This window comes from Hemitrygon akajei, chromosome 8 (genome assembly GCF_048418815.1).
Source record: "Hemitrygon akajei chromosome 8, sHemAka1.3, whole genome shotgun sequence".
In the NCBI taxonomy this organism is placed as follows: Eukaryota; Metazoa; Chordata; class Chondrichthyes; order Myliobatiformes; family Dasyatidae; genus Hemitrygon; species Hemitrygon akajei.
Genome location: NC_133131.1, coordinates 89655192 through 89681756, shown reverse-complemented (window position 1 = coordinate 89681756; position 26565 = coordinate 89655192). Strand labels below are relative to the sequence as shown.

Sequence of the window (26565 nt, the reverse complement as noted above, 5' to 3'; positions counted from 1 at the left end):
GGAAGGAGCCTGTGCGCCTGCGCGACGTACAAAAAAAATGGTAAACACGGGGTTCGCTCGGCCCATCTTGGTAAATAACGAACGGACAACGCGACGCTAGAGGGGTCTCCGCGAGAAAGCGACAGAGCACAGCCCCGGTTGTCGGTAAGTCCGGAGTGTGTGAGGTGGTAATTTCGCACTGGCGGCGACTCCCCGTTCTGGCCGACCCCAGCGGCCGGGCGGCGGCGGCGGCGGCGGCTGCCCCGGTGAAGGTGCGCGGCCTGAGGCTCGAGCGGAGGGAGAGGTGCACACCGAGAGTCTGGATCAGTGGGTGCCGGTGCCTGTGCCGCCGCCGGCAGCAGCAGCTCATCCTCCACACCTGATGCAGCGTGAGTAAACGTGTGGCGTCCCTGTCGTGGCCTTCTTGTCAGTACGCCACAGCTGCGGACACCTTGTTTGACGTGCGTACTCACTCTGAAGCTGGTCTATGTAAGGGTTGTGATTTGTTTCTTTTTCTGTACGGATTGTATCTTCTGAATCTTGGCAGAAAATAATTTCCTGCTAATTCAGATTTTAGAGGTACAACATGCGAGTTAACATTTTCACGCATTAATATAACTTGTAACTCTACCCTTAAAGTTTTTTTCTCTAGAAAGGTGAAGCTAGCAGGTAGCAGGTGTTTTGCAACGAGAAAGGTGTGGTTGGATTCACTTGGGGCGATTCCCGGTGACCATGGAAGACTTTCTTCCCCTGTGGTTTTGTCTGACCTTATGTTGCCTGATGTAGCAAATATGGGAACTACTGATGAAACGATAGTTAAATGTTAATAGTTAATAGTTTGATGGTTTCGATTCGCTCGCGTTGCAGGGATTTCAATACTGATTACCGGTACTAATTCTTCACTTCGTATAAAGGTGGGATCTCCCAGAGATGCATTAATACAGCTTAATTTATAGTGTGTTAATCATTATTTAAGTGTGTTACTTTTGTTCATTGTATTTGAGTCAAAGCTGTGTGTAAACCTTTTGTCAAAGTAATAAAATTTTGCAGTTTTCAAATTTAGTCGCGAAAATTTGGCGACCCACGGGTGAAATTGTTCTCGCGTTGGGTCGAATTTAGTTGGATTTACAAAGTGTTAATCAGTTTCTAAATTACTTCAAGAATCACGTGACATGTAACTAAAATTACTTTGAGCAGAATAATCCATTATTCGCTGTTTTTTTTTTTAAAAAAGCTTGTATTGTTCCGTAGTTATGAACTAACCAATTGGTCTCATTCTAGATGGTTAGTCTGTGCGAATTACCCAATTCTGCAATTGATCAGAAATGGCATTGCAGTTGTTTGAATTTCAGAATTTATTCCTCTTTATACACATTTTTTGACTAATGTCTCATTGATTTTTTTTGTACCTACTCGAATAAGCTTGAAAGCATTGCTTCATTGGCTTATTTAATTTGCTCTTCCATGCTGTGTGATCATTAGGAATTTTTACTAATTTCATCTTGCTTCTAGTATTGATTTAACATTAAATACAAACACTTTGCTATCCAGAGCAACCCACAGAGTGCTGGAGGAACTCAGCAGGTCAGACACCATATATGGAAATGAATAAATAGTTGACATTTTAGGCTGAGACCCTGCTTTAGGACTGGGAAAGGGAATAGGGAAGGTGTCAGAATAAAAAAGGTGGGGAGAGGGGAAGGAGAGCCAGCTTGAAGGTGAAGCCAGGTGGATGGGAAAGGTAAAGGACCAGAAAAGAAGAAATCTGATAGAAGAGAGTGGACCATGGGAGAAAAGGGAGGAGAGGTGATAGGCAGATGAGGAGAAGAGGTAACAGGGCAGAGTTGGGAATAGAAGAGGGAAAAGGAAAAAAAATTATCGGGAGGAGAAATTGATGTTCATACCATCACTTTGGAGGCTACCCAGACAGAATTTGAGGTGTTGCTCCTCCACTGTGTGGGTGGCCTTATCGTGGCACAATGGCAGAATGGAGATAGGAATTAAAATGGTTGGCCACTGGGAAATACTGCTTTTGGTGGATGGAGCGGAAGTGTTTGACAAAGTAGTTTGCCAATTTACATCGGGTCTAGCCAATGTGCATTGAAGGTGCATCGGGAGTACTGGACACAATAGACAACCCAAACAGATTTGCAGGTGAAGTGTTGTCTTACCTGGAAGGACTTTTTGGAGCCCTGGATGGAGGTGAGGGAGGATGGGAATGGACAGGTATATCATTTCATTTCTCACATTTGCAGGGATAGGTGCCAGGAAGAAATTACTGGGGACAGGTAAATGAACCAGGGAATCACAAAGAGAAATCTCTGGAGAGGTGGAGGGGAGGAAGTAAAGATGGGTTTGGTGGAATGATGTATTGGATGTGGTGGCTCATGGGGTGGTAGGTGAGGATAAGAGGAACACTAACCTTGTTAAGGTGGAGAGAAGATGGGGTGAGTGCAGACGTTCGGGAAATAGAGAATGTGGGTGAGGGCAGCATCAATGGTGGAGGAAGGGAAACCCTGTTCTTTGAAGGAGGAGGACATTTGATATCGTAGAAAGGAAAGCCTCAACCTGGGAACAGTTGTGGTGGAAATGAAGGAACTGAGAAATGGAAGATAATTTTTACAGTAGGCAGTGGGAATCTGTAACTTTACAAAAGATGTTGGTAGCGAGTTTATCTTTAGAGATGGAGACAGATCGAGAAAGGGGAGAAAGACATTGGATGTGGACCAAGTGAATTTAAGGGCAGGGTGGAAATTAGGCAAAGTTGATGAGCTCAGCATGGGTGTGTGGAAAAGTAGCACTAATGCAGTCAATAGTGTAGCACAAAATGAGTTGGGAAGCACTACAGGGAAGATTTGGAAGATGGACTGTTCTACACAACCAACAAAAGGCAGGCAAAGCTGGGGCTCGTGCATGTGTCCATGGCTACCCCTCGAGTCTGGAGCTGAAGGAAAAATTGCTGATCACCACTTCTGCAAGACGGAGGAGGGTGATGGTGGAGGGGAACTCGTGGGTTTTTTGGTGACAAGGAAGTGGAGAGCTTTAAACTTTCTTGAGGGGCGATAGAAGTGTATAGGGACTAAAGATCCATAGTGAAAATGAGGCAATCAGGACCAGGGAATTGAAAGGTATTGAGATGAAGAGCATCAGAAGTGTCACAGGAAGGGACTGAACCAAGGGAGATAGAATCCAGTTGAATGTTCTTCAACTTTGAATAATTTGTACCGTTGTCACTTGCTGAAGCTGTGCTTCAGGTTTATGACTGCATTGAGCTTTTGTTTAGAAACTCAGAGAGAAGTCTTCCCCTTGTGAATTCTTAAACTTTGCATTGTATTTTGTATGTTTTCGTCCTGGATATTTAAGAAACTTCAAGTTTCTAAAGAATTAAATGTAGCTCATAGTTTTACATAAAACATAGCACAGTACAGCACAGGATGAGGCTCTTCAGCCCACAGTACTGTGCTAAACTAATCAATTTAATAATCAAATGCCCAGTAGAACTAATCTCTACTAAAATAAGGTCATCTGTGTTTTCCATATCCTGCATATTCATCCCTTCTCTCATCATTGGAATCATTTGTACAATGATTCCAGTGATAGAAGTGAAAGGATGCTTCTGAATGTAGATGGTGACAGATATTTTTTTTGGTTCAATATTGAAGAATGTATTGGAATTTGCAGTTGAACTTGGGTATGCACTAATTAGCAGACAATGTTGCTATTGTCTTAGAAGTAGCACAGTTCATAGTCTGGTAGAATATTGCTACCTTTCTCAGTCATCATGTAATGATAAAATATATTGCTGGATACACTTGGCTAGTTCATGTATTTACTTGAAAAATTGCCTGATATCACCTTCAGTCTTTGCAGTCTTAGTCTCTGGATTTTCTTTTAGCAGCTACATTTAAAGTGCTTGACTTCAGGCTTTGATAATTTTTTCCCTATTTTTGCTTTTCCCATAGTTATTTTTGTTTGAAATGTTTTGTTGGTGCACATTATCATGGACAGTTTGAAAATGTTAACTATTTGTCTCTGGGAATAATTCACAGTTCAAGAGCATGTACGATTCTGTATTTTCTGTATAAAACCTCAGCTGAAATCAGCTACAATTTAGTCTTCTGGTATTTGGTCATTTCTCAATTCTGTCTACCTTGAACAGGTGCAAAATATAGGAGACGATTATTCAAGTGTGAAATGGAAACAAAATGCTAAAGTACTCAGTGGAGGTGTGAACTTGAGATGGAAGTTAACATTTTGGGTTACACTTTTGTTAGTCTGTACTTGTGTTAAATTTATATTTTTGGAACAAGTCTTAGATTTTTGTGTTTAGACTTGCACTGTTTTTCTTTTTACATCTAAGCTGTTTGTTATTCTCTTTTAAAAGTGGATGTTCTGTGTCCCATGTTAGAGTTCCCATATTTAATCTTTCCTCTAGGTGATTGAAGCATGGGGGAAAACCTATCACGTCTATCCCTGCGCAAACCCTTCAGTGAATGTGGTGAATCCAGCAAATTGGAGGACTCAACCGATCACAATGAGGATTCTAGAAATGGGGATATTTCACAGTTTCCATACGTTGAATTCACTGGTCGAGACAGTGTTACCTGTCCAACGTGTCAAGGAACAGGAAGAATTCCAAGAGGTGATTGTTTCTGAATATTTTCATTGCCAATTTGGAGACTTGCTTCAACTACATACAGTGCAACAAGCATACTAGTTCTACCGGATAGCTCCAATGTATGTTACATGCAAGTTACCAGTTAAGTAGTAGATTCTTATTTTGCGGTAGTATAAAAGTAGTTTTACAGCAGAGAAACAGGCCCTTTGGCCCATCTGATCAATGCTGACTTAAGATGCCCACCTAAACTTGTCTTATTGCCTACATGCATTTGGCTTTTGTTAATCTATCTGCTGCAACCATTTCCTCTAGCAGCTCATTCCATATATGGACTATCCTCTGGGTGAGGGTAAAGATGCCTGTCTGGTTCCTCCTAAATCTCATCGTGTCTTGTGAAAATTCTAATCTCTAAAACTAATCTAGTAATCTTTTTGTTTCATTAAACTGTATTGAATGGTTTGTGGCCTAACTAGCGTTTTTCACAAGTTCAGTGTAATCTCCTTGCTTCAGTGGTCTGTGTATGTTTATGAATCCTAACTCATCAGATGTTTTGCTAATCACACTGTCAACATGTCTTGCTACTTCCAAAGGTTGATGAACATAAACACAGTTGACCAATCAGTTCCCACTCAATCTGTGGAGCAGAATCATTTTGTAGTGCACACTATTTTGTTTGTTTTAGTAAGGTGTATCATTTTTCACCTCACTAATAAACTGTTGCCTCCCAGAATATAATTGCCTTTCAATTTTGCTGGCCGCTTTGCTTTGCCATACTTTTAAGCCTTGTGCATCATCTGCAGATTTGGATAATTTCCACTGTACGCTCATATGTGTGAGTAATTTAGCGGATAATTCTAGCGTAAAGTTTTGGGGAAACGTCACTGATGGCCACCCTGCAGTCTGAATAAAATAACCATTTATCACCAATTTTTTAACCCAGTTTTCTTATTTCTGTTACCATTGATTTTTAAGTTTTTAAATTCTATTTACTTCAATGTTGCTAACCAGCCTATTGTGTGGTATATTATTAATCCCGTTTTGGAGCATTCCCAATTTAATTTCTCCAGTATTGGCATCCATTTCTGGGCTGTCAAGGCCCTAACTTCTGGAATTCACTTGATCTTTCCCCTTCCTTACTCTGCACTGTTAATCTTCTTTAGATCAGTTGTTTGGTTGTTCCATATCATCTTGGTTCAAGCATTCGAGTTATTTTGGTTTCACAGCAATTACACTGGAAATTTAGTTTCTCTGCCACATACAAACACAGATCCAGGCCCCTTGTGTAGCAGCTGATAAAACAAGTTGATTAGAGATTAGGTGCTTTGTACCATGTTAAGAATTTTGCTTTTTGGGGAGGTGCTTTGAGTTCCCTCTATAATCAAGAGCTCTATTTCTTTTTAGTACATAAAGCAGGTTGAACTGTGAATAATATTAACACACTGTTCACTGTCCTGTCTCCTGAGTACTCTGAGGATATCAGTTAGCTGTGTAAGGGTGGTACAGTAAAAACCTAGGAGGACTGGTATTTGATGATTCAGCATCTGGCTTACCAGGGCTCCAGTCACCAGCTGCTCTCCACTCACTGCACTCATTGGAAACTATTACTATCCGAAGGTAGAGCGTTCCTATGAAATGGTTCATAAGCCGGAATGTTGTAAAGTGAATAAGCAATTAGCATTTTATGGGAAAAATTTGTGAGCGTTCCCAGACCCAAAGAATACACTACAAAATCATGCCAAATAACAGTAACATTTAGTAAAAACAGGAATGATATGATAAATACACAACCTATATAAAGTAGAAATACTTTTCTGCAATCATTAAGCGTAGTGAAAATCTTGGCAGAAGCACTCTCTCCAGTAACCTTTAAGCGTGGATGATGTCCTTACTTCATTCACCACGATCAAAACGCTTAATTATGTCTAGTTTCACACTAAGTATAAGACCCTTACGAGTTCTTTTAGGCTTTTCCGATACCTTAGAACTCATTTTGCTAACGGATGCACAAAATAAATTGAGATAAAGTACAGATGCTCACAGACACATGTTTAAGCAATGGCGGTTAGAATGCCTTTCCGGGGGAGGAGCTTGGCTGCTCGGGGCGCACGTTGCCTTTTTTCGTAACAGTGAAAGCACCCTTCTGTTAGCGAAAACAGGTAACTAGGTCTTTTGAAGCAGCGAGGTGTCATAAAGCGAACGTTGGAAAAATGGGGGCCACCTGTATTCTCCTAGATAGCATTTTGAAGTGACATATTAATAAAATAATATTCAGTAGTCAAAACGATATCCATACTGAACATGTTGTACTGTATGGGAAGTTCTTGTACACTTAGGACATGGATTGTTCAGGACGTTTTGGCTTGTTTGTGTTTTATTTTTTCAAAAAAATTAATAGCTTAAAATTTCTTAATTGAGATGAAAAGGAACATTGGACGGTACTCCCATGTGAAAACATCAGCAATTTGTGTGGAAATTTTGTGTTTTTCATACCAATTTCTTTGGAACAATCTTTTTGGTTTTGAGAAGATCAAGTGGATCTGTTTACTAGCCATTATTAAATGCTTTTATTTTTCCATTTTAGGTCAAGAAAACCAGCTTGTGGCATTAATTCCTTACAGCGATCAAAGGCTAAGACCCAGGCGAACGTAGGTTGTGTTGACATTTTAAGGAATGGTAACAGTTGTATCAATACATGCGAAATGAGATTTGTGTAGTTCTATCTTGAACTTGGAAATTCCACCATTTAAGAAAAATACTATGCTTTGACTCTAAGTACTTCATATTTATGTTTCTGTCAATAAAATGCTAATCAATTTCCCATTAAGCTTCCTGGATAGTAATCAAACAACACATTCTATGATGGGAATGGAGGGGTCATGACACCAATTTCATGTTGAATCAGTCCATTTGTAGTTGTGAATGAGTTACTTGGTCATCAGGTCTTGTATGACACCTGTTTTCTGGCAGCAGTGTAGTGCAAAGAAATAAAATTGCAATAAATTGTGGAAAAATATGAAAAATGGGTTAGTGTTCATGGATTCGTGGCCCATTCAGAAATGTGATGGTGGAGGGGAAGAAACCATTTCTGAATCATTCAGTGAGAGTCTTCATGCTCCTTTACCTCCTCCCTGATGGTAGTAAAGAGAAGAGGACATGTCTGAGATGGTGAGAGTCTTTAGTGATGGGTGCTACCTTCTTGAGGCACCACTTCGTGAAGATGTTCAGATGCCTACAGTAAGAGTAATTTTCCTTCAAATATTTAGAAATTGAAGAAAGCACTACAATGTTTAGTGCAAAAATTACAATTTGTTATTAAATGAAATGTGGAGGTATTCCCTTGCATTTTCTATGACAAAATTGCATGAGTTATGTCTTGATAATTCTAAATTCAACTGAATATTTTTAAGACTTGTATTATCAGTAGTAATAATTCTACCACTCTCAACATTTGGAACAATTATTAATGTAAAGAGCTTATTGGACACGCAATACAAAGGTGTTCAACAATAACATGGTACTTCCACTGAGAAAGCACTCATATTTTTGAGTTGAGACTTTTTAAAATAGAAAAATAAAGTTTATTTTTTATCCTAAACATTGGAATCCTCCTATAACTGATAATTATGAAATAAAATTATCAATTTTAAGGCATCACAAATCTGAGGGTGACATGTGAAATACCCTTTCCTTAATAGATATTACTAGACCAACTGCATTTCTTAAATTTTGTGCAACCTTTCCTTTTTGGTGGCTCTTCAGTGTAGAGGCTCGCTGTTTTGCTAGTTGAATGGGTAATGGGAATATGTAAGGTTACTCCAAACGTGATCAGTGAGCTATGTTTTGAAGAGTCTAATTGAAGGAGAAGGGAATGAACACAAAATACAAGATTTTTTAAAAAAGACTGATGTGATACAAGACATCAGAAGGCTCTTTCTGGGCAATCCTTCACATTGGAGGCTGGCTTGCTTCCACTCTGGTTTTCTTAGCTGCATTGGTCCCCCCTGAATCCAATGCGAGAAGCAAAGAATCTTCAGGAAATGAACAGAAGGTGCTTGATGGGAGTGGGCACAGGGCTTGCTTGTGAGTGGTGTCCTGTGCTTTTCAGGGCTCCTGATTGGACTTCAGATTTTTAGTATCACTGAGTGTTCTTTCTCCACTTTGAATGATCATAGGCCAGGAACTCCCAAGAGTCATTAAGGATATAATATTATACCTCATGGAGGCTCTGAGCATACACTTGAATCTTCTATTTACTTGAAAATGCCTTGGAGCTTGGATGAGAATGAAGGCACTCTAATTATGTGCGATAACATATGATTGCGATAATATTCATATTATGACTGTTGAGAAGAAATGGGTGAAAATTAAATTACACCTGTTAGGTAAATTGTAATTCTTTGCAATAATGCTTATCCCTTACTCCTTCATAATGAATGAATCATTTTGCCTAGCAGTGCAGTTAATTCTTTTCAAGCAGTGCTTTGAGATTGTAGCTTGGTCTATGTGGAAATTCTATATTTTGGCATTTCAGAAACATTGATGCAACCAACTTGCCTTTGGATTTGGCCAAGTTTTCCATCTTGTGTGACTGGATGTCATATTATAATAGCTCCTGCACGGTTTCGTATTTGTTTTGAGGTTGCAAGACATTGCTCTGGGTGGTTGAGTTGTGTATTTTTGTAATATTGATTGGAGTGAGCTTGGCTAGCTGAAGTTTAGTGATGTCTGTATTCCCTATGCCATTTGTTTGGATAATTACCCTACAAATGCAACTGCATTTTTGAACTGGCAATTCTTTCTAATGGCATGCTAGCTTTAATGGTTTTTGGGTCTTCATTGTCAACTGAATAATAGCTTAATTGGAATAATGATAGGTGATATTGGAGAGATGAAGTCAAACCCATATACAGTGTAGTGTTTAGTGCTCCCCCCAACCCATTTGCATTTTCTTGGAGTTTGTATACATTGAAGATTGACTTGTACAATGTGATTTAGGGATTGGATCTTTACCATTATGTAGTAGCAGTTGTGGAGCAATGACTTTACCATGGCAGATTGCAGGAGTCCCTTAAAGTTTTCATGCCCTTGCAGTCCTCTATTCACTACATGTATCCTCTTGTTCCTAGAAATGGACGCTTGTGGAATTGTGATCAAAGCTGTTAAATACTGAGCTTTAGTAATTTGGTTTAGCAAAAGGTCCCATCAGTAAATGCAGGCTGACTTTGGAGTTGTATAGAAAAATGAGCTTTGGTTTATCCTTTTAATTTAGATCCTCTCCGTTTCCTGTTACTACTTTCTTCTCTCTTCCCCCCCCCCCCCCCACCTTTTGAATTTTGTAGCTAATTTATCTTAATACTTCACAATTATTTGATGGAAAGTTGCTAGGTCTTTAAAGTACTGATTGAAAGTTAACTAACTTGTGCCTTGACTCGACAGCATTGATGCATCAGGAAAGACTTGCTGTACTAGGCTTTTTAATATTTAAATAAAAAGACTGTTCAGTAAATACTGTTGGCAAAAAAAAAATTTAGGAGGGATTGAGGCCATCAAAAAAACCCAATCAATAACTGAGTACCTTAAATTCATTTACAAATAGAATGCCAAATATACTGGTTTTTATTAATTAATATAATTTTATCTTTTTGTGGGTTTTTGACATTCTGTTTTGAAAGACAATGGAATAAACTGTGGTGGTGAAGAATCTAAGCAAATCGTGGGATTTGGTATTAGGTTGTTATCACTGCAAATTCTAGATCTTTGTTTCCAATGGAATGAAATTTACTAAGTAGATAAGTGAATGTCGTTTGAGAGAAACCCAATTAACAAATGAGTGCTGGTTAGGACTGCTGCCATTACTTCAACAAAGTATTCGTATTGTTAAGCTTTCCAATGAAAGTGTGATCCAATTATTGATGAACATACTATGCTTTTTTTGTGATTAAGTTCCTGTGTTTTTTGTTTTAGGAAGTTATATGTAACCTCATCAGTGATACTTTGCTTGCTGCTTTCTGGCCTAGCTGTTTTTTTCCTGTTTCCACGAACTATTGATGTGAGTTATGTTGGTGTAAAATCCATTTACGTCAGCTATGACCGAGGCCATCGGGTAGTATATCTCAACATCACAGTAAGTAGCTTATCTCAGTATTACCTTGAACTATTAAATTGATTTAAACACCTTAATTTATCCTTAAAAGCTAGAGGTATTTTTTTTATAAAGTTAATAAAGTTATGCCATTGAAATAATTACCATCTCTTATTCAAACAATTTCAAGGGAAAATCCTCTTGTTATTGATTGTACTTGAACTTGTCTATTTCTTTTGAATAATTCTATTATGCAGATGGCTGATGTAGAATTTTTGTCCTCTTATCTCAAACTCTTCATTGTGGCCTGGTAATGGGGTATAGTCTATCTCAATTTACTGGTTACAAGTATTGCAGTTGATTTTGTTTTAATAAGTAAGTTGCAATGTAATGTTTCATTTGTGTATGTATTGTAAGAAATTATTTTATTGCAATAATTCTATTCTCTTAATATTGCTCTTAGACATGGGTTGATAGGATTCTGATATAATCAAGGTAATACAGCTCAGGACAGGCCCATCAGCCTAATTGATCCATGCCAAACACAGGGTAATTGTTATGTTTTGTAACTCCGAAACAAAAACTAATTAGAAAAAAAAAGCTGGAAATGCTAGTCTAGCTCTATACTAGTCACTGTTGCTAGTCCTCTAAGCTGTTCTCCAAGTCCATATCCAAATGCCCTTTAAGTGTTGCACTTGTCCACTTTGGCAGCTTATTCCAGGTACTCACTGTTGTGTATTTAGAAATTTTAGTAACATTGGAAATATTGATTGTGTTTATTCAAATAATCAGTTCAGTTCAATTTAATGTATAAATGTGATTTGCATTATCATGACATGTACATGCCTCACTTAAAGTAAAAATGAAATTAGATAAACATTCCTGACTCCTTTGTTTTCCCTTCAATTATTTTTGTTTTTGGAGTTGCAAAACAAAACTACCTTTTTTTAAAAAAAAAACTTGCTTTGACGCAGAATAACTGAAGTCCATAATGTATACTATCTCAGAATCAAGACTGTAACAGTTTGCTGTCAATGCTTTTTTGCTTCAGCATTGTGTTGTGTCCTATTACAGTTATTGTGCTAAGTTTTGCAATTGGTTTGGTGTATGGATATTCAGTTTTATAGTTCTAGGTAACATAATTTTTGCGATTACTTTAGCGCTTTTTTAATCTCTTGCATTATTACTTTCATTTGTATGCCACAGTGGATCATTATATTACCACACAAAACTTGCCAATGAGTCCCAGTGATACTGGATCAGGAGACTAACAATATTTAGTCTAAGACAAGTTTTAAAGAACATCTGGGAAAAAGAAAGAAGCAGGTTTGGGAGATGCATTTGAGTTTGGGATTATGATCTGGTAAAGATGAGAAACATTAGGTTTGAAGGTAGAGCTTAAGCTGATTTACTGAGTAAAGTTTAATGATATAAGTGGCGGGGAAGAGAGCACATTTTGATGACAGTGTGAATGCCATTACAAGCTTATTACTAGATCACATGTTACATTGAGGTTGCAAATTATAATTTGGCATACACTCAGTGAGAGAGATTAGTCAATGCTATTGAACTACATTATTGACCAAGAGTGAAGGCAATTTCTTTCATTTCAAATTGGAAGTGCAGTCTGATAGTTTGGAGTGTTCAGTGTTGACAGGAGATGGGCCAATCATCAGCCTGCTGGGCAAGCTTAAGGTGTTTTTTCATCATTGTAGGTTAAGGCATCTCCAGAGGTTGATGTGATTGTAGGAAGGAAAACTTATAAGTGATCAGCTACATTTAAATAGATCACATTGGAACCAGGTGAAAGTATTTCCACTAGGTTGAATGATGGCTTAACACTGAAGGAGATTAGCATGTTCACTGTCAATAGATACAAAGGATATTAGTGTCTTTGATACAGTTGCATTTATGATGACTGTTTTGGTGATAAACTTGATAGCTCTGGTGTGAAAATGTGGCAGTGTGCAGTGGCCTGGAGTTGGTGGAAAATTGAGAGATTTTTTAAAAATGTTGTGTTGGAAATATGGCATTCTTTACAAAATCAGCCTGAGTATGATGAAATGTTGTTGCTTATGGACTGAATGAGTACCAATATTTATTTGTTATTTTTAATTGTCTTTCTCTTTCAGTTTCTCCTTCACCTCTGCCTTCTGAACACAGTGAATGAAAGCTGTGCATGTGGTATCTCATAGTGCAGGAGTTGGCAACCTTTTTGCCTCTGTGGGCCAGATAAATGCCATAAAAAACTTGAAATATGGGAATTACCAGTTTAAATGCATCTAGTTATGTTTTGCCTCAAATTAATGAATAATGCATGCTAGAAAATCATTTGTGCTTAACCAAGGATGCCAATTAGTAATCAAAGAACTCAGTTTAGTTGCAATTTATTTCAGTCCAGGCATCTTTTGAATCTATTAAAAGGACACAAAGAATCTTTAAACATAAAACATATGAACATGATGTATTGAATGGTGGTAAATTAAGTGTAATAAAATTTTTAATCCAAATAGTCAATAAATCAATTTGAAACTTGATGTTGTTTGTTGCTTGAAAGCTTCTCAATATTGGGTGTCAGACTTGTTGATGCCAAGAGCTAGACATTATCCAGATAGGCATCAGTCAGTCTTGTTCTCAAAAGTCTTGTTTGCATTCATTGCCATTGGAATTTTTTTCTTCAATTTTATTTCAAAACGTGGGTTATTCAACAAGTATCATAGCACATGTAAATAGCTGGATATTTAGTGTAGATTTCTTGTTAAAGTACAGTGACACTGTTTCTGTTTACAAATTTGAACGATCCCATCTGAAAACCTGCTCATGCATGGAGAGTATCTAATACGTGTTAATAAGGCAGTCTGCCTTCCTGTCATTTGTATATACCAGTGTTTGGTTTGGAACAAAATGGATCCTGGAGTTAGTGTAACAAGACGCCAAGCATGTCCATCAGTGTGGTCGCATGAAACACTCAGAAGAAGGAAAAATCACTTGTGGGCCAGATAAGCATAGTATCCCAATATTTGCTCGCGGGTCGATCAAAGTACCTTTGTGACTGGATCTGGCCAGCGGGCTGTAGGTTGCCTACCCCTATCATAGTGTATGAGGGATTGAAGCTGAAGTCGTAATGTTAGTTTTATGCTACTGAGCACACTGTGTAAATATTTAAAAATAGACATTAGAAATTTATTTGTATAACTGTGCAAGGAAATTGCCTTTTTTTCCTGAACATTGTTTTATTCTTTGCAGAGCACGCTAAATATCACTAATAATAACCTCTACTCGGTTAGTGTGGCAAACATTAGTGCTCAAGTACAGTTTTCCAAAACTGTTATTGGGAAAACGCGGATAAACAACATTACCAAAATTGGACCTCTGGATATGAAGCAGGTAATTGTCAGTAATGAATAGGCCCTTTTAGCTTTGACAGTTTACTTAAAATATTTTGGTTTGGAACCTATGATGTATGCAGGAGCGTTGGCAGATAGAATTGTTATCATTTGGCTATGTATATTGGGATTTTACAGTGTAAAGTAATTTTCTTTGTGTTTGTGGGTTAACTTCATTAATGAAGTGAGATCTTATCAATATTTGATTTGTTTTCTGAAGTAATCTCATGATGAAGATGAGATAGTAGAATTTGTTCTTTTAGTATAGAAACTTTATACTGCATCTTGTATTTTGGTAAGCATGTATTGTATGTCTTTCACAGATTGACTACTCTGTTCATACTGTAATAGGAGATCAAATGAGCTACATGTAGTAAGTAACAACATCATCAAAATTTATTTAGTAAAATCCATATTTACATTATTTGACAATTCAGATTCTGATGAAACTGAAATCTTAATGAGCACAATATAATTAAATCACTAATAACCGTGGGGTCCTTGCAAAATCACATCAATAAGTAAAATTAACTTTTGGTTAAATCCTGTTTGCCTGCAACATGTGAAGTTTATGAAAGGTGGTAGAAATAATTTTCAAGTTCTTAATTTCAAAGTTTGAAGGAAATGTATTATCAAAATACACATTTACAACCCTGAGATTCATTTTCTTATGTGCATTCGCAGGAAATAAAAAAGCAATAATTAATGAGAACATGAGATGAATAGTCCTTGAAAGTGAGTTCAGTATTGGGGTGAGTGAAGTTATTCCCTCTGGTCCAAGAGGCTGATGATGGTTGAGGGGTAATAACTCTTATTGAACCTGGTAGTATGGGTCCCGAGGTTCCTGTACAGTTGGTCCTCCTTATCCGCGGGTTCCACATGCACAAATTCAACCAACTGTAAATTGAGAAAACCCAGAAGTGCTCTTCCAGCACTCGTTGCTCAAGCATGTACAGACTTATTTCTTGTCATTATTCCCTAAACAATGCAGTATAACAACTATTTACATAATATTTACATTGTATTAGGTGTTATAAGTAATGTAGAGATGATTTAAAGTATATGGGAGGATGTGCGTAGGTTATCATGGATCGGGATAGAAAAAAATCAGAAGTTCTCTTACTAAGTAAGTCGGAACAGCTACATCCAGTATTATTTAGCATCAGTTACTCAAATGCTTGTCTTAGAAAATAGTATATATTCTACCTTTCTATGCATATAAAACACTTAAGAAACATATGTATTTCAATAATTAAACCACTGCGTTGCTTAGTAATAATTGTAGCTTCCATCGGGGCAGGGCCTTTCGCACTTTATCCTTTAAAATTGTTCCGATCGTTGACCGACTGTAGCCTAACGCTGTTCCAATGACCGGCATTTCACCTCTTTCCGATCATTTTATTATTTCCACTTTATTTTCAATCATGATCGTGATTATTTTCATGAGCAGAAACACTGCAGATTCAGAGCTCCGCCAGGTCCTAAAGACCACCGCACTAAAACAGATTAATTAAGGGACTTGAGCATCCGTGTTTTTTGGTATTCGCGAGGGGTCCCAGAACCAATCCCTCGCAGATAAGGAGGGCTGACTGTACCTCTTTCCTGACAGCAGCAGTGAGTAGAGAGCATGGCCTGGATGGTTAGGTTCCTTGCTGATGGATACTGCTGTTTTTGTGCCAGTGTTCCTTATAGATGTGCATAATGGTGGGGAGAGCTTTACTGTAATGGACTGGGCTATATCCACTACTTTTAGTAGGCTTTTCCATTCAGGGGCACTGGCGTTTCCATACCAGACCGACCTTACAACTAGGCAATTTGCTCTTCACCACACATCCACAGTATAGAAGTTTGTCAGTTTTAGATGTCATGCCAAATCTTCAAAAACTTCTAAGAAAGTAGAGATGCTGCAGTGATTTTATTTTCATAATGCCATTTGCATGCTGATCCCAGCAGAGAACCTCTAAAATGATAACACGGAGGAATTTAAATTTGCTGACCCTCTCCACCTCTGATCTCCCTGTGAGGACTGGCTCATGGACCTCTGTTTTTCCCCCTCTTCCAGTCAATAATCAGTTCTCTTGTCTTGCTGAAATTAAATGACAGCTTGTTGTTGCAGCACCATTCAGCCAGATTTTCAATCTGCCCGCTATATACTGATTCGTCACCACCTTTGATTGGGTCATCAATAATGGTGTCAGTAAACTTAAATATGTCATTGGATCCGTGCTTAGCCTCTCAGTCATAAGTATAAAGCCAATAAAGCAGGGACTAATACACACAGCCTTGTGGTGCACCTGTGCTGATGGAGATTGTGAAGATGTTTTTCCCAATCCTAACTGACTAAGGTCTGCAAGTGTGAAATCGAGCATCTTTTTGCACAAGATGGTATTGAGGCCAAGGACTTGGAGATAATTCAGTCACAAACAGGAGAAACTCTGCAGATGCTGCAAGTCCAAGCAACACACAGCAAATGCTGGAGGAACTCAGCAGGCCAGGCAACATCAATGGGTTTGGGGGTGAGTGGGAAGTACAGTAAATGTTACAGGCCGAGGCCCTTTGGCAGGACTGGAAGGAAAAAAATGAGTAGGTTTAAAAGCTGGGGGAGGAGAGAGACATGAGGTGATGGGTGAAACCAGGAAGGGGAGGGTTAAAGGGCTGGGAAGTTGATTGGAGAAAGAGGTACATAGCTGGAGAAGGGGGAATGTGATAGAGGACAGAAGGCCATGGAAGAAAAAAGGTGGAGGAGCATCAGAGGCAGGTGGTGGGCAGGCAAGGAGATAAGGTGAGAAAATGGTGAGGGGGTGGTGGAGCATTACCAGAAGATCAAGAAATCGATGTTCATGCCATCAGATTGGAGTCTATCCAGGTGGTGTTCCTCCAACCTGAGTGTGGCCTCATCTCAACAGTAGACTCATCCTGACTTATTGGAATGGGAAGTAGAATTAAAATGGGTGGCCACTGGGAGATCCCACTTGCCAAGCACCAAGTGTAGGTGCTTGGCAAAGCCATCTCCAATCTATGTTAGGTCTCACTGATAAACAGGAGGCCACACAGTACATGACTCCAACGGACTCACAGGTGAAGTGTCACCTCACCTGGAAGGACTGTTCGATATCCTGAATGGTAGTGAGGGAAGACGTGTAGAGGCAGGTGTAGCACTTGTTCCATTTACAAGGATAAGTGTCAGGAAGGGGATCAGGCCCTGCCACAGCTGTCAAGCATCGTTCAGATTCATGTTTAGTCCAGAATTGCCATTTCACCCATGAGATGGCTTTCTGGAAATTGTTCTTGAACCTCTTGTAACTTCCTTTGTTGCCAGACGGTAATGACTCTGAGCTGGCCCTTGGCAGATTGTGAATCTCATGGTTCATCCAGGGCTTCTGGTTGGGGAATACTTTCAATGATTTTGTGAGGACATAGCTCATTTAGAACTGTCTTTATAAAGTTCATGACAATGATGGTCTTCATTCCGATCCTCTGAGACCTTGAACATGGCCCAGTTCACTGACTCAAAGCAATTCTGTAGCCTCTGCCTTTTGCAAGTAGAAGAACAGCCAGATGAACAGATTTTCAGAAGTGAGATCTAATGATGGAATGGTAGGTATTCCTAATCATAGTACAGTGGTCAAGTGTGTTGTGGCCCCTTATGTTGCAGTTGATATGTTGATAATTGGGCAGAAATTTCGTCAACCAAGCTTCATTGAAGTCCGGGACAATGATTTGAAAAGTGTCAAGGCAGGTTTTTTCTTGTTTGTTAATCGCTGTACTCAATACCATATAACTATTACAGCACAGAAACAGGCCATCTCGGCCCTTCTAGTCCATGCCGAACGCTTACTCTCACTTAGTCCCACTGACCCGCACTCAGCCCATAACCCTCCATTCCTTTCCTGTCCATATACCTATCCAGTTTTACTTTAAATGACAATACTGAACCTGCCTCTACCACTTCTACTGGAAGCTCGTTCCACACAGCTACCACTCTACCAATTCCCCCTCATGTTACCCTTAAACTTTTTCCACCGATCTGTCAACTCATGTCCTCTTCTTTGAATCTCCCCTACTCTCAATGGAAAAAGCCTATCCACGTCAACTCTACCTATCCCCCTCATAATTTTAAATACCTCTATCAAGTCCCCCCTCAATCTTCTACGCTCCAAAGAATAAAGACCTAACTTGTTCAATCTTTCCCTGTAACTTTGGTGCTGAAACCCAGGTAACATTCTAGTAAGTCTTCTCTGTACTCTCTCTATTTTGTTGACATCTTTCCTATAATTTGGTGACCAGAACTGTACACAATACTCCAAATTCGGCCTTACCAATGCCTTGTACAATTTTAACATTACATCCCAACTCCTATACTCAATGCTCTGATTTATAAAGGCCAACATACCAAAAGCTTTCTTCACCACCCTATCCACATGAGATTCCACCTTCAGGGAACTATGCACCATTGTTCCTAGATCACTCTGTTCTGCTGCATTCTTCAAAGCCCTACCATTTACCATGTATCTCCAATTTGGATTATTCCTACCAAAATGTAGCACCTCACATTTATCAGCATTAAACTCCATCTGCCATCGTTCATCCAACTCTTCTAACTGGCCTAAATCTCTCTGCAAACTTTGAAAACCTACTTCATTATCCACAACGCCACCTACCTTGGTATCATCTGCATATTTACTAATCCAGTTTACCACCCCAACATCTAGATCATTAATGTATATGACAAACAACATTGGACACAGTACAGATCCCTGAGACACACCACTAGTCACCGGCCTCCAACCTGACAAACAGTTATCCACCACTACTCTCTGGCATCTCCCATCCAGCCACTGTTGAATCCATTTTACTACTTCAATAATAATACCTAATGATTGAACCTTCCTAACCAACCTTCCGTGCGGAACCTTGTCAAAGGCCTTACTGAAGTCCATATAGACAACATCCACTGCTTTACTCTCATCAACTCTCGTAACCTCTTCAAAACATTCAATAAGATTTGTGAAACATGACCTTCCACGCAACAATCCATGTTGACTGTTCCTAATCGGACCCTGTCTATCCAGATAATTATATATACCATCTCTAAGAATACTTTCCATTAATTTACCCACCACTGACATCAAACTGACGGGCCTATAATTGCTGGGTTTGCTCTGAGTACCCTTTTTAAACAATGGAACCACATGAGCAATACGCCAATCCTCCGGCATCATCTCCGTTTCTAATGACATTTAAGAAATTTCTGTCAGAGCCCCTGCTATTTCTACACTAACCTCCCTCAAGGTCCCTAGGGAATATCTTGTCGGGAACTGGAGATTTATCCACTTTTATATTCCTTAAAAGCGCCAGTGCTTCCTCCTCTTTAATCATCATAGTTTCCATAACTTCCCTACTTGTTTCCCTTACACAATTCAATATCCTTCTCCTTAGTGTATACCGAAGAAAAGAAATTGTTCAAAATCTCCCCCATCTCTTTTGGCTCCACATATAGCTGTCCACTCTGATTCTCTAAGCGACAAATTTTAACCCTCACTATCCTTTTGCTATTAATGTAACTGTAGAAACCCTTTGGATTTATTTTCACTTTACTTGCCAAAGCAACCTCATATCTTTTAGCTTTTCTAATTTCTTTCTTAAGATTCTTCTTACATTCTTTATATTCCTCAAGCACCTCATTTACTCCATACTGCCTATATTTATTATAGATATCTCTCTTTTTCCTGACCAAGTTTCCAATATCCCTTGAAAACCATGGCTCTCTCAAACTTTTAACCTTTCCTTTCAACCTAACAGGAACATAAAGATTCTGTACCCTCAAAATTTCACCTTTAAATGACTGCCATTTCTCTATTACATCCTTTCCATAAAACAAATTGTCCCGATCCACTCCTTCTAAATCCTTTCGCATCTCCTCAAAGTTAGCCTTTCTCCAATCGGAAATCTCAAACCTGGGTCCAGTCCTATCTTCTCCATAATTATATTGAAACTAATGGTATGTGATCACTGGACCCGAAGTGCTCCCCAACACATACCTCTGTCACCTGACCTATTTCATTCCCTAACAGAAAATCCAACACTGCCCCTTCTCTAGTTGGTACCTCTATGTATTGCTGCAAAAAACTATCCTGCACACATTTTACAAACTCCAAACCTTTTACAATATGGGCTTCCCAGTCTATGTGTGGAAAATTAAAATCTCCCACAATCACAACCCTGTGCTTATTACAAATATCTGCTATCTCCTTGCAAATTTGCTCTTCCAGTTCTTGCTCCCCATTAGGTGGTCTATAATAACACCCCTATAAGTGTTACTACACCTTTCCCATTCCTCAATTCCACCCACATAGCCTCCTTAGACAAGCCCTCTAATCTATCCTGCCAGAGCACCGCTGTAATATTTTCTCTGACAAGCAACGCAACACCTCTTCCTCTTGTCCCTCTGATTCTATTACACTTGAAGCAACGAAATCCAGGAATATCCAATCACACCCCTCCTGCAACCATGTTTCACTAATAGCTGCAACATCATATTTCCAGGTAACAATCCATGCTGTAAGCTCATCCACCTTTCTTACAATGCTCCTAGCATTAAAATAAATGCATTTAAGAAATTCTCCACCTCTGTTTATCTCTAACAGTACAAAGAACTTTACTGTCTTTTTCTTCCTTCTCCCATACATCTTTTCCTACACTCTGGTTCCCCTGCCCCCTCGTATCTAGTGTAAATCCACTGGAGCCTCTCTAGCAAATCTACCTGCAAGAATACTTGTCCCCTCCAGTTCAGATGTAAACCATCCCGCCAGAACAGGTCCCACCTTCCCTGGAAAACTGCCCAATTATCTCTAAATCTGAAGCCGTCCCTCCTGCACCATTTCTTCAGCCACGTGTTGATCTGCACTATCTTACTATTTCTAAACCCACCACGTGGCACTGGAAGCAATCCTGAGATTACTATCCTGGAGGTCCTGTCTTTTAACTTGGCACCTAGCTCCCTAAACTTGCCTTTCAGGACCTCCTCACTCTTCTTACCCACATCATTGGTTCCTATATGGACCACGACATATGGCTGCTCGCCCTCCCTCTTCAGAATACTGAGAACTCGATCTGAGATATCGCGAACCCTGGCACCAGGGAGGCAACAGACCATCTGGAATTCTCGATCTCTTCCACAGAACCTCCTATCTGTCCCCCTAACTATCGAATATCCTATCACTACTGCTCTCCTCTTTTCCCTCCTTCCCTTCTGAGCTGAGGGTCCAGTCTTGGTGCCAGAGACGCAACCACTGCAACTTGTCCCTGGTAGGTCGTCCCCACCAACAGTATCCAAAACGGTATACTTGTTGATGAGAACGGCCACAGGTGTGCTCTGCTCTTCCTGTCTATTCCCCTTCCCTGTCCTGACAGTCACCCAACTACCTGTCTCCTGACTCCTAGGGGTGGCTATTTCCTCGAAACTCCTGTCTATTCCTGCCTCTGCCTCCCGAATGATCCGAAGTTCATCCAGCTCCAGCTCCAGTTCCCTAACACGGTTTGTCAGGAGCTGCAGCTGGATGCACCTTTTGCAGGTGTAGTCATCAGGGACAGCTGTACTCGCCCTGACTTCCCACATACTGCAAACGGAGCACTCAACTGCCCTAACTGCTGCCTCCATTACCTACTCCAAATCTAATTAGATTAATTAAAGGAGCTTACCTAGCCTTACCTCACCTGGAGTGAAGCTCGTACTTGGCCTCTGCTCGCTATTTAAATTCTCCAGCTGCCTCACGGGCTGACTTTCACGTGCTTGCGCAGTTGTGCCCCATTCAAACCTCGCCGAAGCCTATTCTTGCCGAAGCCTGATTGAGCCAATGCTGACCCACTCTGCCTCGGTCCACTCTGATAACGGCCGCTGTATATGGCGGTCTTCCTTTTTAAACCTTTTGCACGCTACATCACATGCCTGCTCAGTCTAGCCTCTTTGCCGTGATCAGTTTTTTTTAAAAAAACAGCCTCTCTCCGAGTTTCTTTTACCTCTTCCCTCCGCCTCTTGCTGCGATTTAGAAAAATCTTGATTTAAAATACCTTGAGTGCTTGTTTAACATTGGCCTTTGATAATAATCTGCAGTCAGTATCATACAGTAGCATTTCCCTTAGTAATTAGAACAGTTGGCACTTAATCTTTAGTTGTTCCAGGTTGGGGAAGTAAGTACGATAAGATCGCTATATCCAAGCATCACAAAGAGTTTATCATGAAACACAGACCTTCCCCTTCCACTTTTGACTTCTTCAAATCTGCAGTCCAGTCCATCTGGTGTACGGAGAAGCCCTTGTGTCTTATTGACATATCCAGTGCATCTGGAATGAGACACGTCTCCACGAAACATAGAACACAACAATACTTCATTTTCCTCCAGTATAGCAACCTTGACCTGAGGTCCTCATTCTGGTTCTCCATTGACTTGTACATTTGCTAACAAGATACTGCATAGGGAAAGTTTTACACCCTCCATTTTAATCTGGCTTGGCACCCTTCCCTCCTCCCTCTCTTCTGGCTATGGTGATGTAGCTGTATCTGCTTGAAGGTATTGTACCTGCATTCCTGCGAGTTAAGTCTGCTGAGTTATTCAGAAGCTCGTGAAATCATTACTTAATGGAGACGTTTTGAAAATATGTTACTTAAAGGGAAATTACAAGCTGCAGGTTGCACCGGCACCATTTTGCAGGATAATTGGTTTTATCATTGTACCAGGCAATCTATAACCTCTTGTATTTCTCCATGAATAATAGTTTCTGGATATGTCAAATCAAAGTTGCAGACATAGTAAAGCTGGAATGAGTTAATCAGTCACCAACATTAATTTGCATTCTACTGTTTATGTTCACCAACAAATATTTTTCAGTACGTGTAAAGTGCTTATCAAACCCCATCTTTTCAAAGTTTGTGTTGAAGAACTAGTTTTACAGAGTTTATGGGTTCAGAGATTGTCAGGAATACTGTTATTTCCAGTTTGCTGGCTGTAAAGGAAAATAAATCTAATGACAATTATCTCTCCAATCTAACAAAATTTCACATGCTATACCAAAAGTACCCATTTCTTTTTGGTTATTGATGGATCACAATAAGCATTATTCTGGCCTTGGCTGAAAGCTAATGCAATATGGGTAAATGGAGTTAGTACTAAAGAGTGCAGTTAGAAAGCAAACACTTTATTTGTTGCTATTTACAATGTGGTATTATGAAATGTAACTGAAAATGGCTGTTTTATCATTGTTTTACAGTGGCTTCTGCACACTGACGTCAATCAAAGTACATAATATTGTGATTTTGATGCAGTAAGTATAAATTGTGTGCACTGGCGTGTGCTTGCATGACTTTATATTTTGAGTATAAAAGTGGGAACAAAGAAACTATTTTGGGTTTAACTACACTCATTTTATCTGGGAAACAGCAGATGTTATACGCATTGTATATTTGAAGATAAGGACATTTTTGTGTGAAAATTGGAATTGAGCTTTCAATTAAGAATCCACCCTTTTAGGATCTTAAAGTGCTTCTCAAGAAATAACATGTTGCCATAGTTGTGAGGTAGGCGGAAGTGGAATGTAAATTATGATCATTAAGTCCTGAAGTATCAGTAAGGTAAAAAGGGCATAATGACTGACATGTTTTTTTTGGTTGCTGGGTAACTATTACACAGAATGCCAGGTGAATGTTCAGATAGTGCCATAGTATCTCTTGGATCTCCCTAAAGGCTGAATTTCTGATAATGTTATAGTTGCTCCCTACTAAATTTAATTGTCAGACTTGTACATGCTGAATTTTCAGATTTAGCAATTTGGCTTTTGATTTGATGGAGGCTAAACTGATTAATTTTTTCTTTTTGACACTTTGTATCAACAAAAGTAGTCAAGCTAGCCCTTGTAATTAGTTCATGAAGTACTAAATGTACTTCAAGATGTAGTTTCATACTATCCCAAAGAAGAAGCACATTCTGCTTGTCAAAGGTGTAGCTGTAAGAACCTGCCAGGTCCAAACTATGCCTGTTTTCTCATGGGATCTGGAATAGCATTTGCTTCAGTCCTACTCAAGTCCTTTCCCTTATTTACTGCTTCACAGTACACTAATTTGTATTGGTGCTGCTGGGAGTGTCCAAATAAAACTTGAGAGAATAAACTTATTATATGTTAGAATCTAATATGTGTTAGAAACCAAAACTATTGAGGTGCCATTACTGCTGCTGATGTTGACAGATGATGAATGCTTATCAGTTATAAGAGTGCGAATAGTGGAGGTCAATAACAGTACAAAAGTAAAAATGTTGAGATGCAAAATACATTAATTACCTGTAAGATTCAGCACAATATTATAGGTGGATGACCCTGCATTCTTGTATTTCCAGTTCTAAAATCTAAAACAATTTTCTCTCCTTAAGTAATGCCTAATCTGCTGCTGGTTATCTCCAATATTCATTTTTCATCTCAGTTTGTTCTTTTATTACATGTGTTTTGGTGGCTGTCATTTTTTTTTCATGTTTGTCAGCAGCATGGAATAAATTTAATTGATAAAATGTTTCTTCCAGAGCCACTGTCACAACATCCTATTTTGGACACACAGAGCAAGTTTCACTTGAAAGATATCAATATGTGGATTGTGGGAAGAACACCACTTATTACAAAAGATCAGAAAATCTCAATGTTGTACAGTAACAACTATGCCTCGAATACAAGCCTTGGAATAGTTGCATATTAATACAAATATTGGGTTTGTAAGATGTTCACATTTGTGTGAAATGAAGGTGATTGTAATTGAAAATGACTAATGTTAACTACAACTGCGGTCACATTGAGCAGGTTAAAGGGAACTAGTTATCTCGACTTGGTCAGTAATGTTAAGAACTTTTTTGCTTTTCTGTAATGATTTTTGAATTAATTCTATCATCCATGCACTAAAACTTTATTAGTAAAGATGATGACTTCAGTGTGAATGTTCTACTTTTAATTCTAATTGAAATTAACTTTTAAATGTATTGTGGAGACAGATACTACTTGCTGTTGACAATGTGATTTACCTTATAGTAGTTAACTAAACACCTTGTATGGATCACACATTTTCTAATTAGTCATTTCAAATTGTGTTTATTCCAATCCTCACCTAATACTTAACACTAAACAAATCAATAGTTGTAAAAGTTGTTTTATTAGACAGCATCGTACACCAACTGGTATTTTATCTGAGCCTCAACATTCACTTTTTTGTTTACTGCACAATGCATAATTCTGTTTAAATTACAAAGAATTCAAATAGCTCCAAATGACTTTTGTAATTTTTGAAGCATTCCCTTTTACGATTTACAATTTAATTTTTGATGTAGTGAAGGCATACTCTTAGCTTGCATCTGATCAAACATTTGAATACAAAGGTCCTACTTGTACAAGTAACACTTCCTCTGTTTTTTAAATACAGTGAGCAATTTCCAATTATCAGCAACTGTGCACTTTAGTTACTGTTAAATCATAATACAAAAGTTTAGCAGTTACCTGTGGTACTTCTGATAAGTGAATAAGCTATTGATGCTTAAAATCAACTATCTTAATGACGTTATAAATTTGGTTTGGTTTAGAGATGCAGTTCAGGGATTAAAAATGATGTTTTGAGGCAAAGATAATTTTTGAGAAGTGGATAAACTGACCATCAAGGGATTAAATGTTTATTTCAGTCTCAATTCTGATTTTTGTGTATCTTGGTTATTTAGCTGAAAATACTGAATTGCTGCCATGTAACCACTAATTTATTGCTGAATTTTATTCTGCTAAAATTGAAAATAATGCTCATGGTGTATTGCTTGATTGCAGTGTTAGGAATAACTCCAATCTTTTTTGATAATTTTCTGGTGAATTTTGCAAAAAAAAAGATTGCTTGTAATCTTTGTTTTGAAGAAATCCATCAGACTAAATTATTGTTACCACCTTTCTGGAGTATATAAATCTCAACTTGTAATGTGGAAAATATTTAACTGTGTTAATTGAAATCTTAAATTGCAATAGTTTAATATTCAGTGGGTTTGTACTTGAATGCACTTTTTGCTCTGACACATTGATTCCTTAGTTTTCTTATTGTGCTTTTCAATGTTACTTTCAGGTAGACTAGATTTTTCCAGTGTCACTGTGTGAAAAGCATTCTATTTGACGTTATTTTGATATAAAATCAGAATTTTGCAATCATGACACATTTAAGATCTGAATTTAGAAAACTATTTTGCATCCATTGTTCCAAATAAAATGTTTTTAAAAGACTGATTCACAGCCTGAATTACTATTAAATTTTAAGGCATGTAGTGTGTACATTTAAAATTGGCTCTTGGATTTTATTACACCTAAATTATATCAGTCTTTAGTATAGGTTTAATGTTTTAGTATTTTTTAACTAAACCTAATGGGACTTTACTATTCTTAGCATTTCTATATAGTATTTGAGCTTTTTATCTGCTCTTCTAATGTTTATTTATATATAT

The 26565-nt window shown here is 38.6% G+C and overlaps 1 protein-coding gene across 1 annotated transcript; it reads left to right on the top strand.

The window, feature by feature from the left end:
- The first annotated feature begins 7 nt into the window (after positions 1–7).
- On the top strand, positions 8–26350 carry tmem106ba (transmembrane protein 106Ba). Its single transcript, XM_073054148.1, has 8 exons — positions 8–144; positions 4415–4621; positions 7179–7242; positions 10562–10721; positions 13926–14066; positions 14389–14438; positions 23333–23386; positions 24634–26350. The coding sequence occupies exons 2-8, from the start codon at positions 4426–4428 to the stop codon at positions 24758–24760; spliced, it is 792 nt and encodes a 263-aa protein (XP_072910249.1). The 5' UTR covers positions 8–144; positions 4415–4425; the 3' UTR covers positions 24761–26350.
- The last annotated feature ends 215 nt before the right edge of the window (positions 26351–26565 follow it).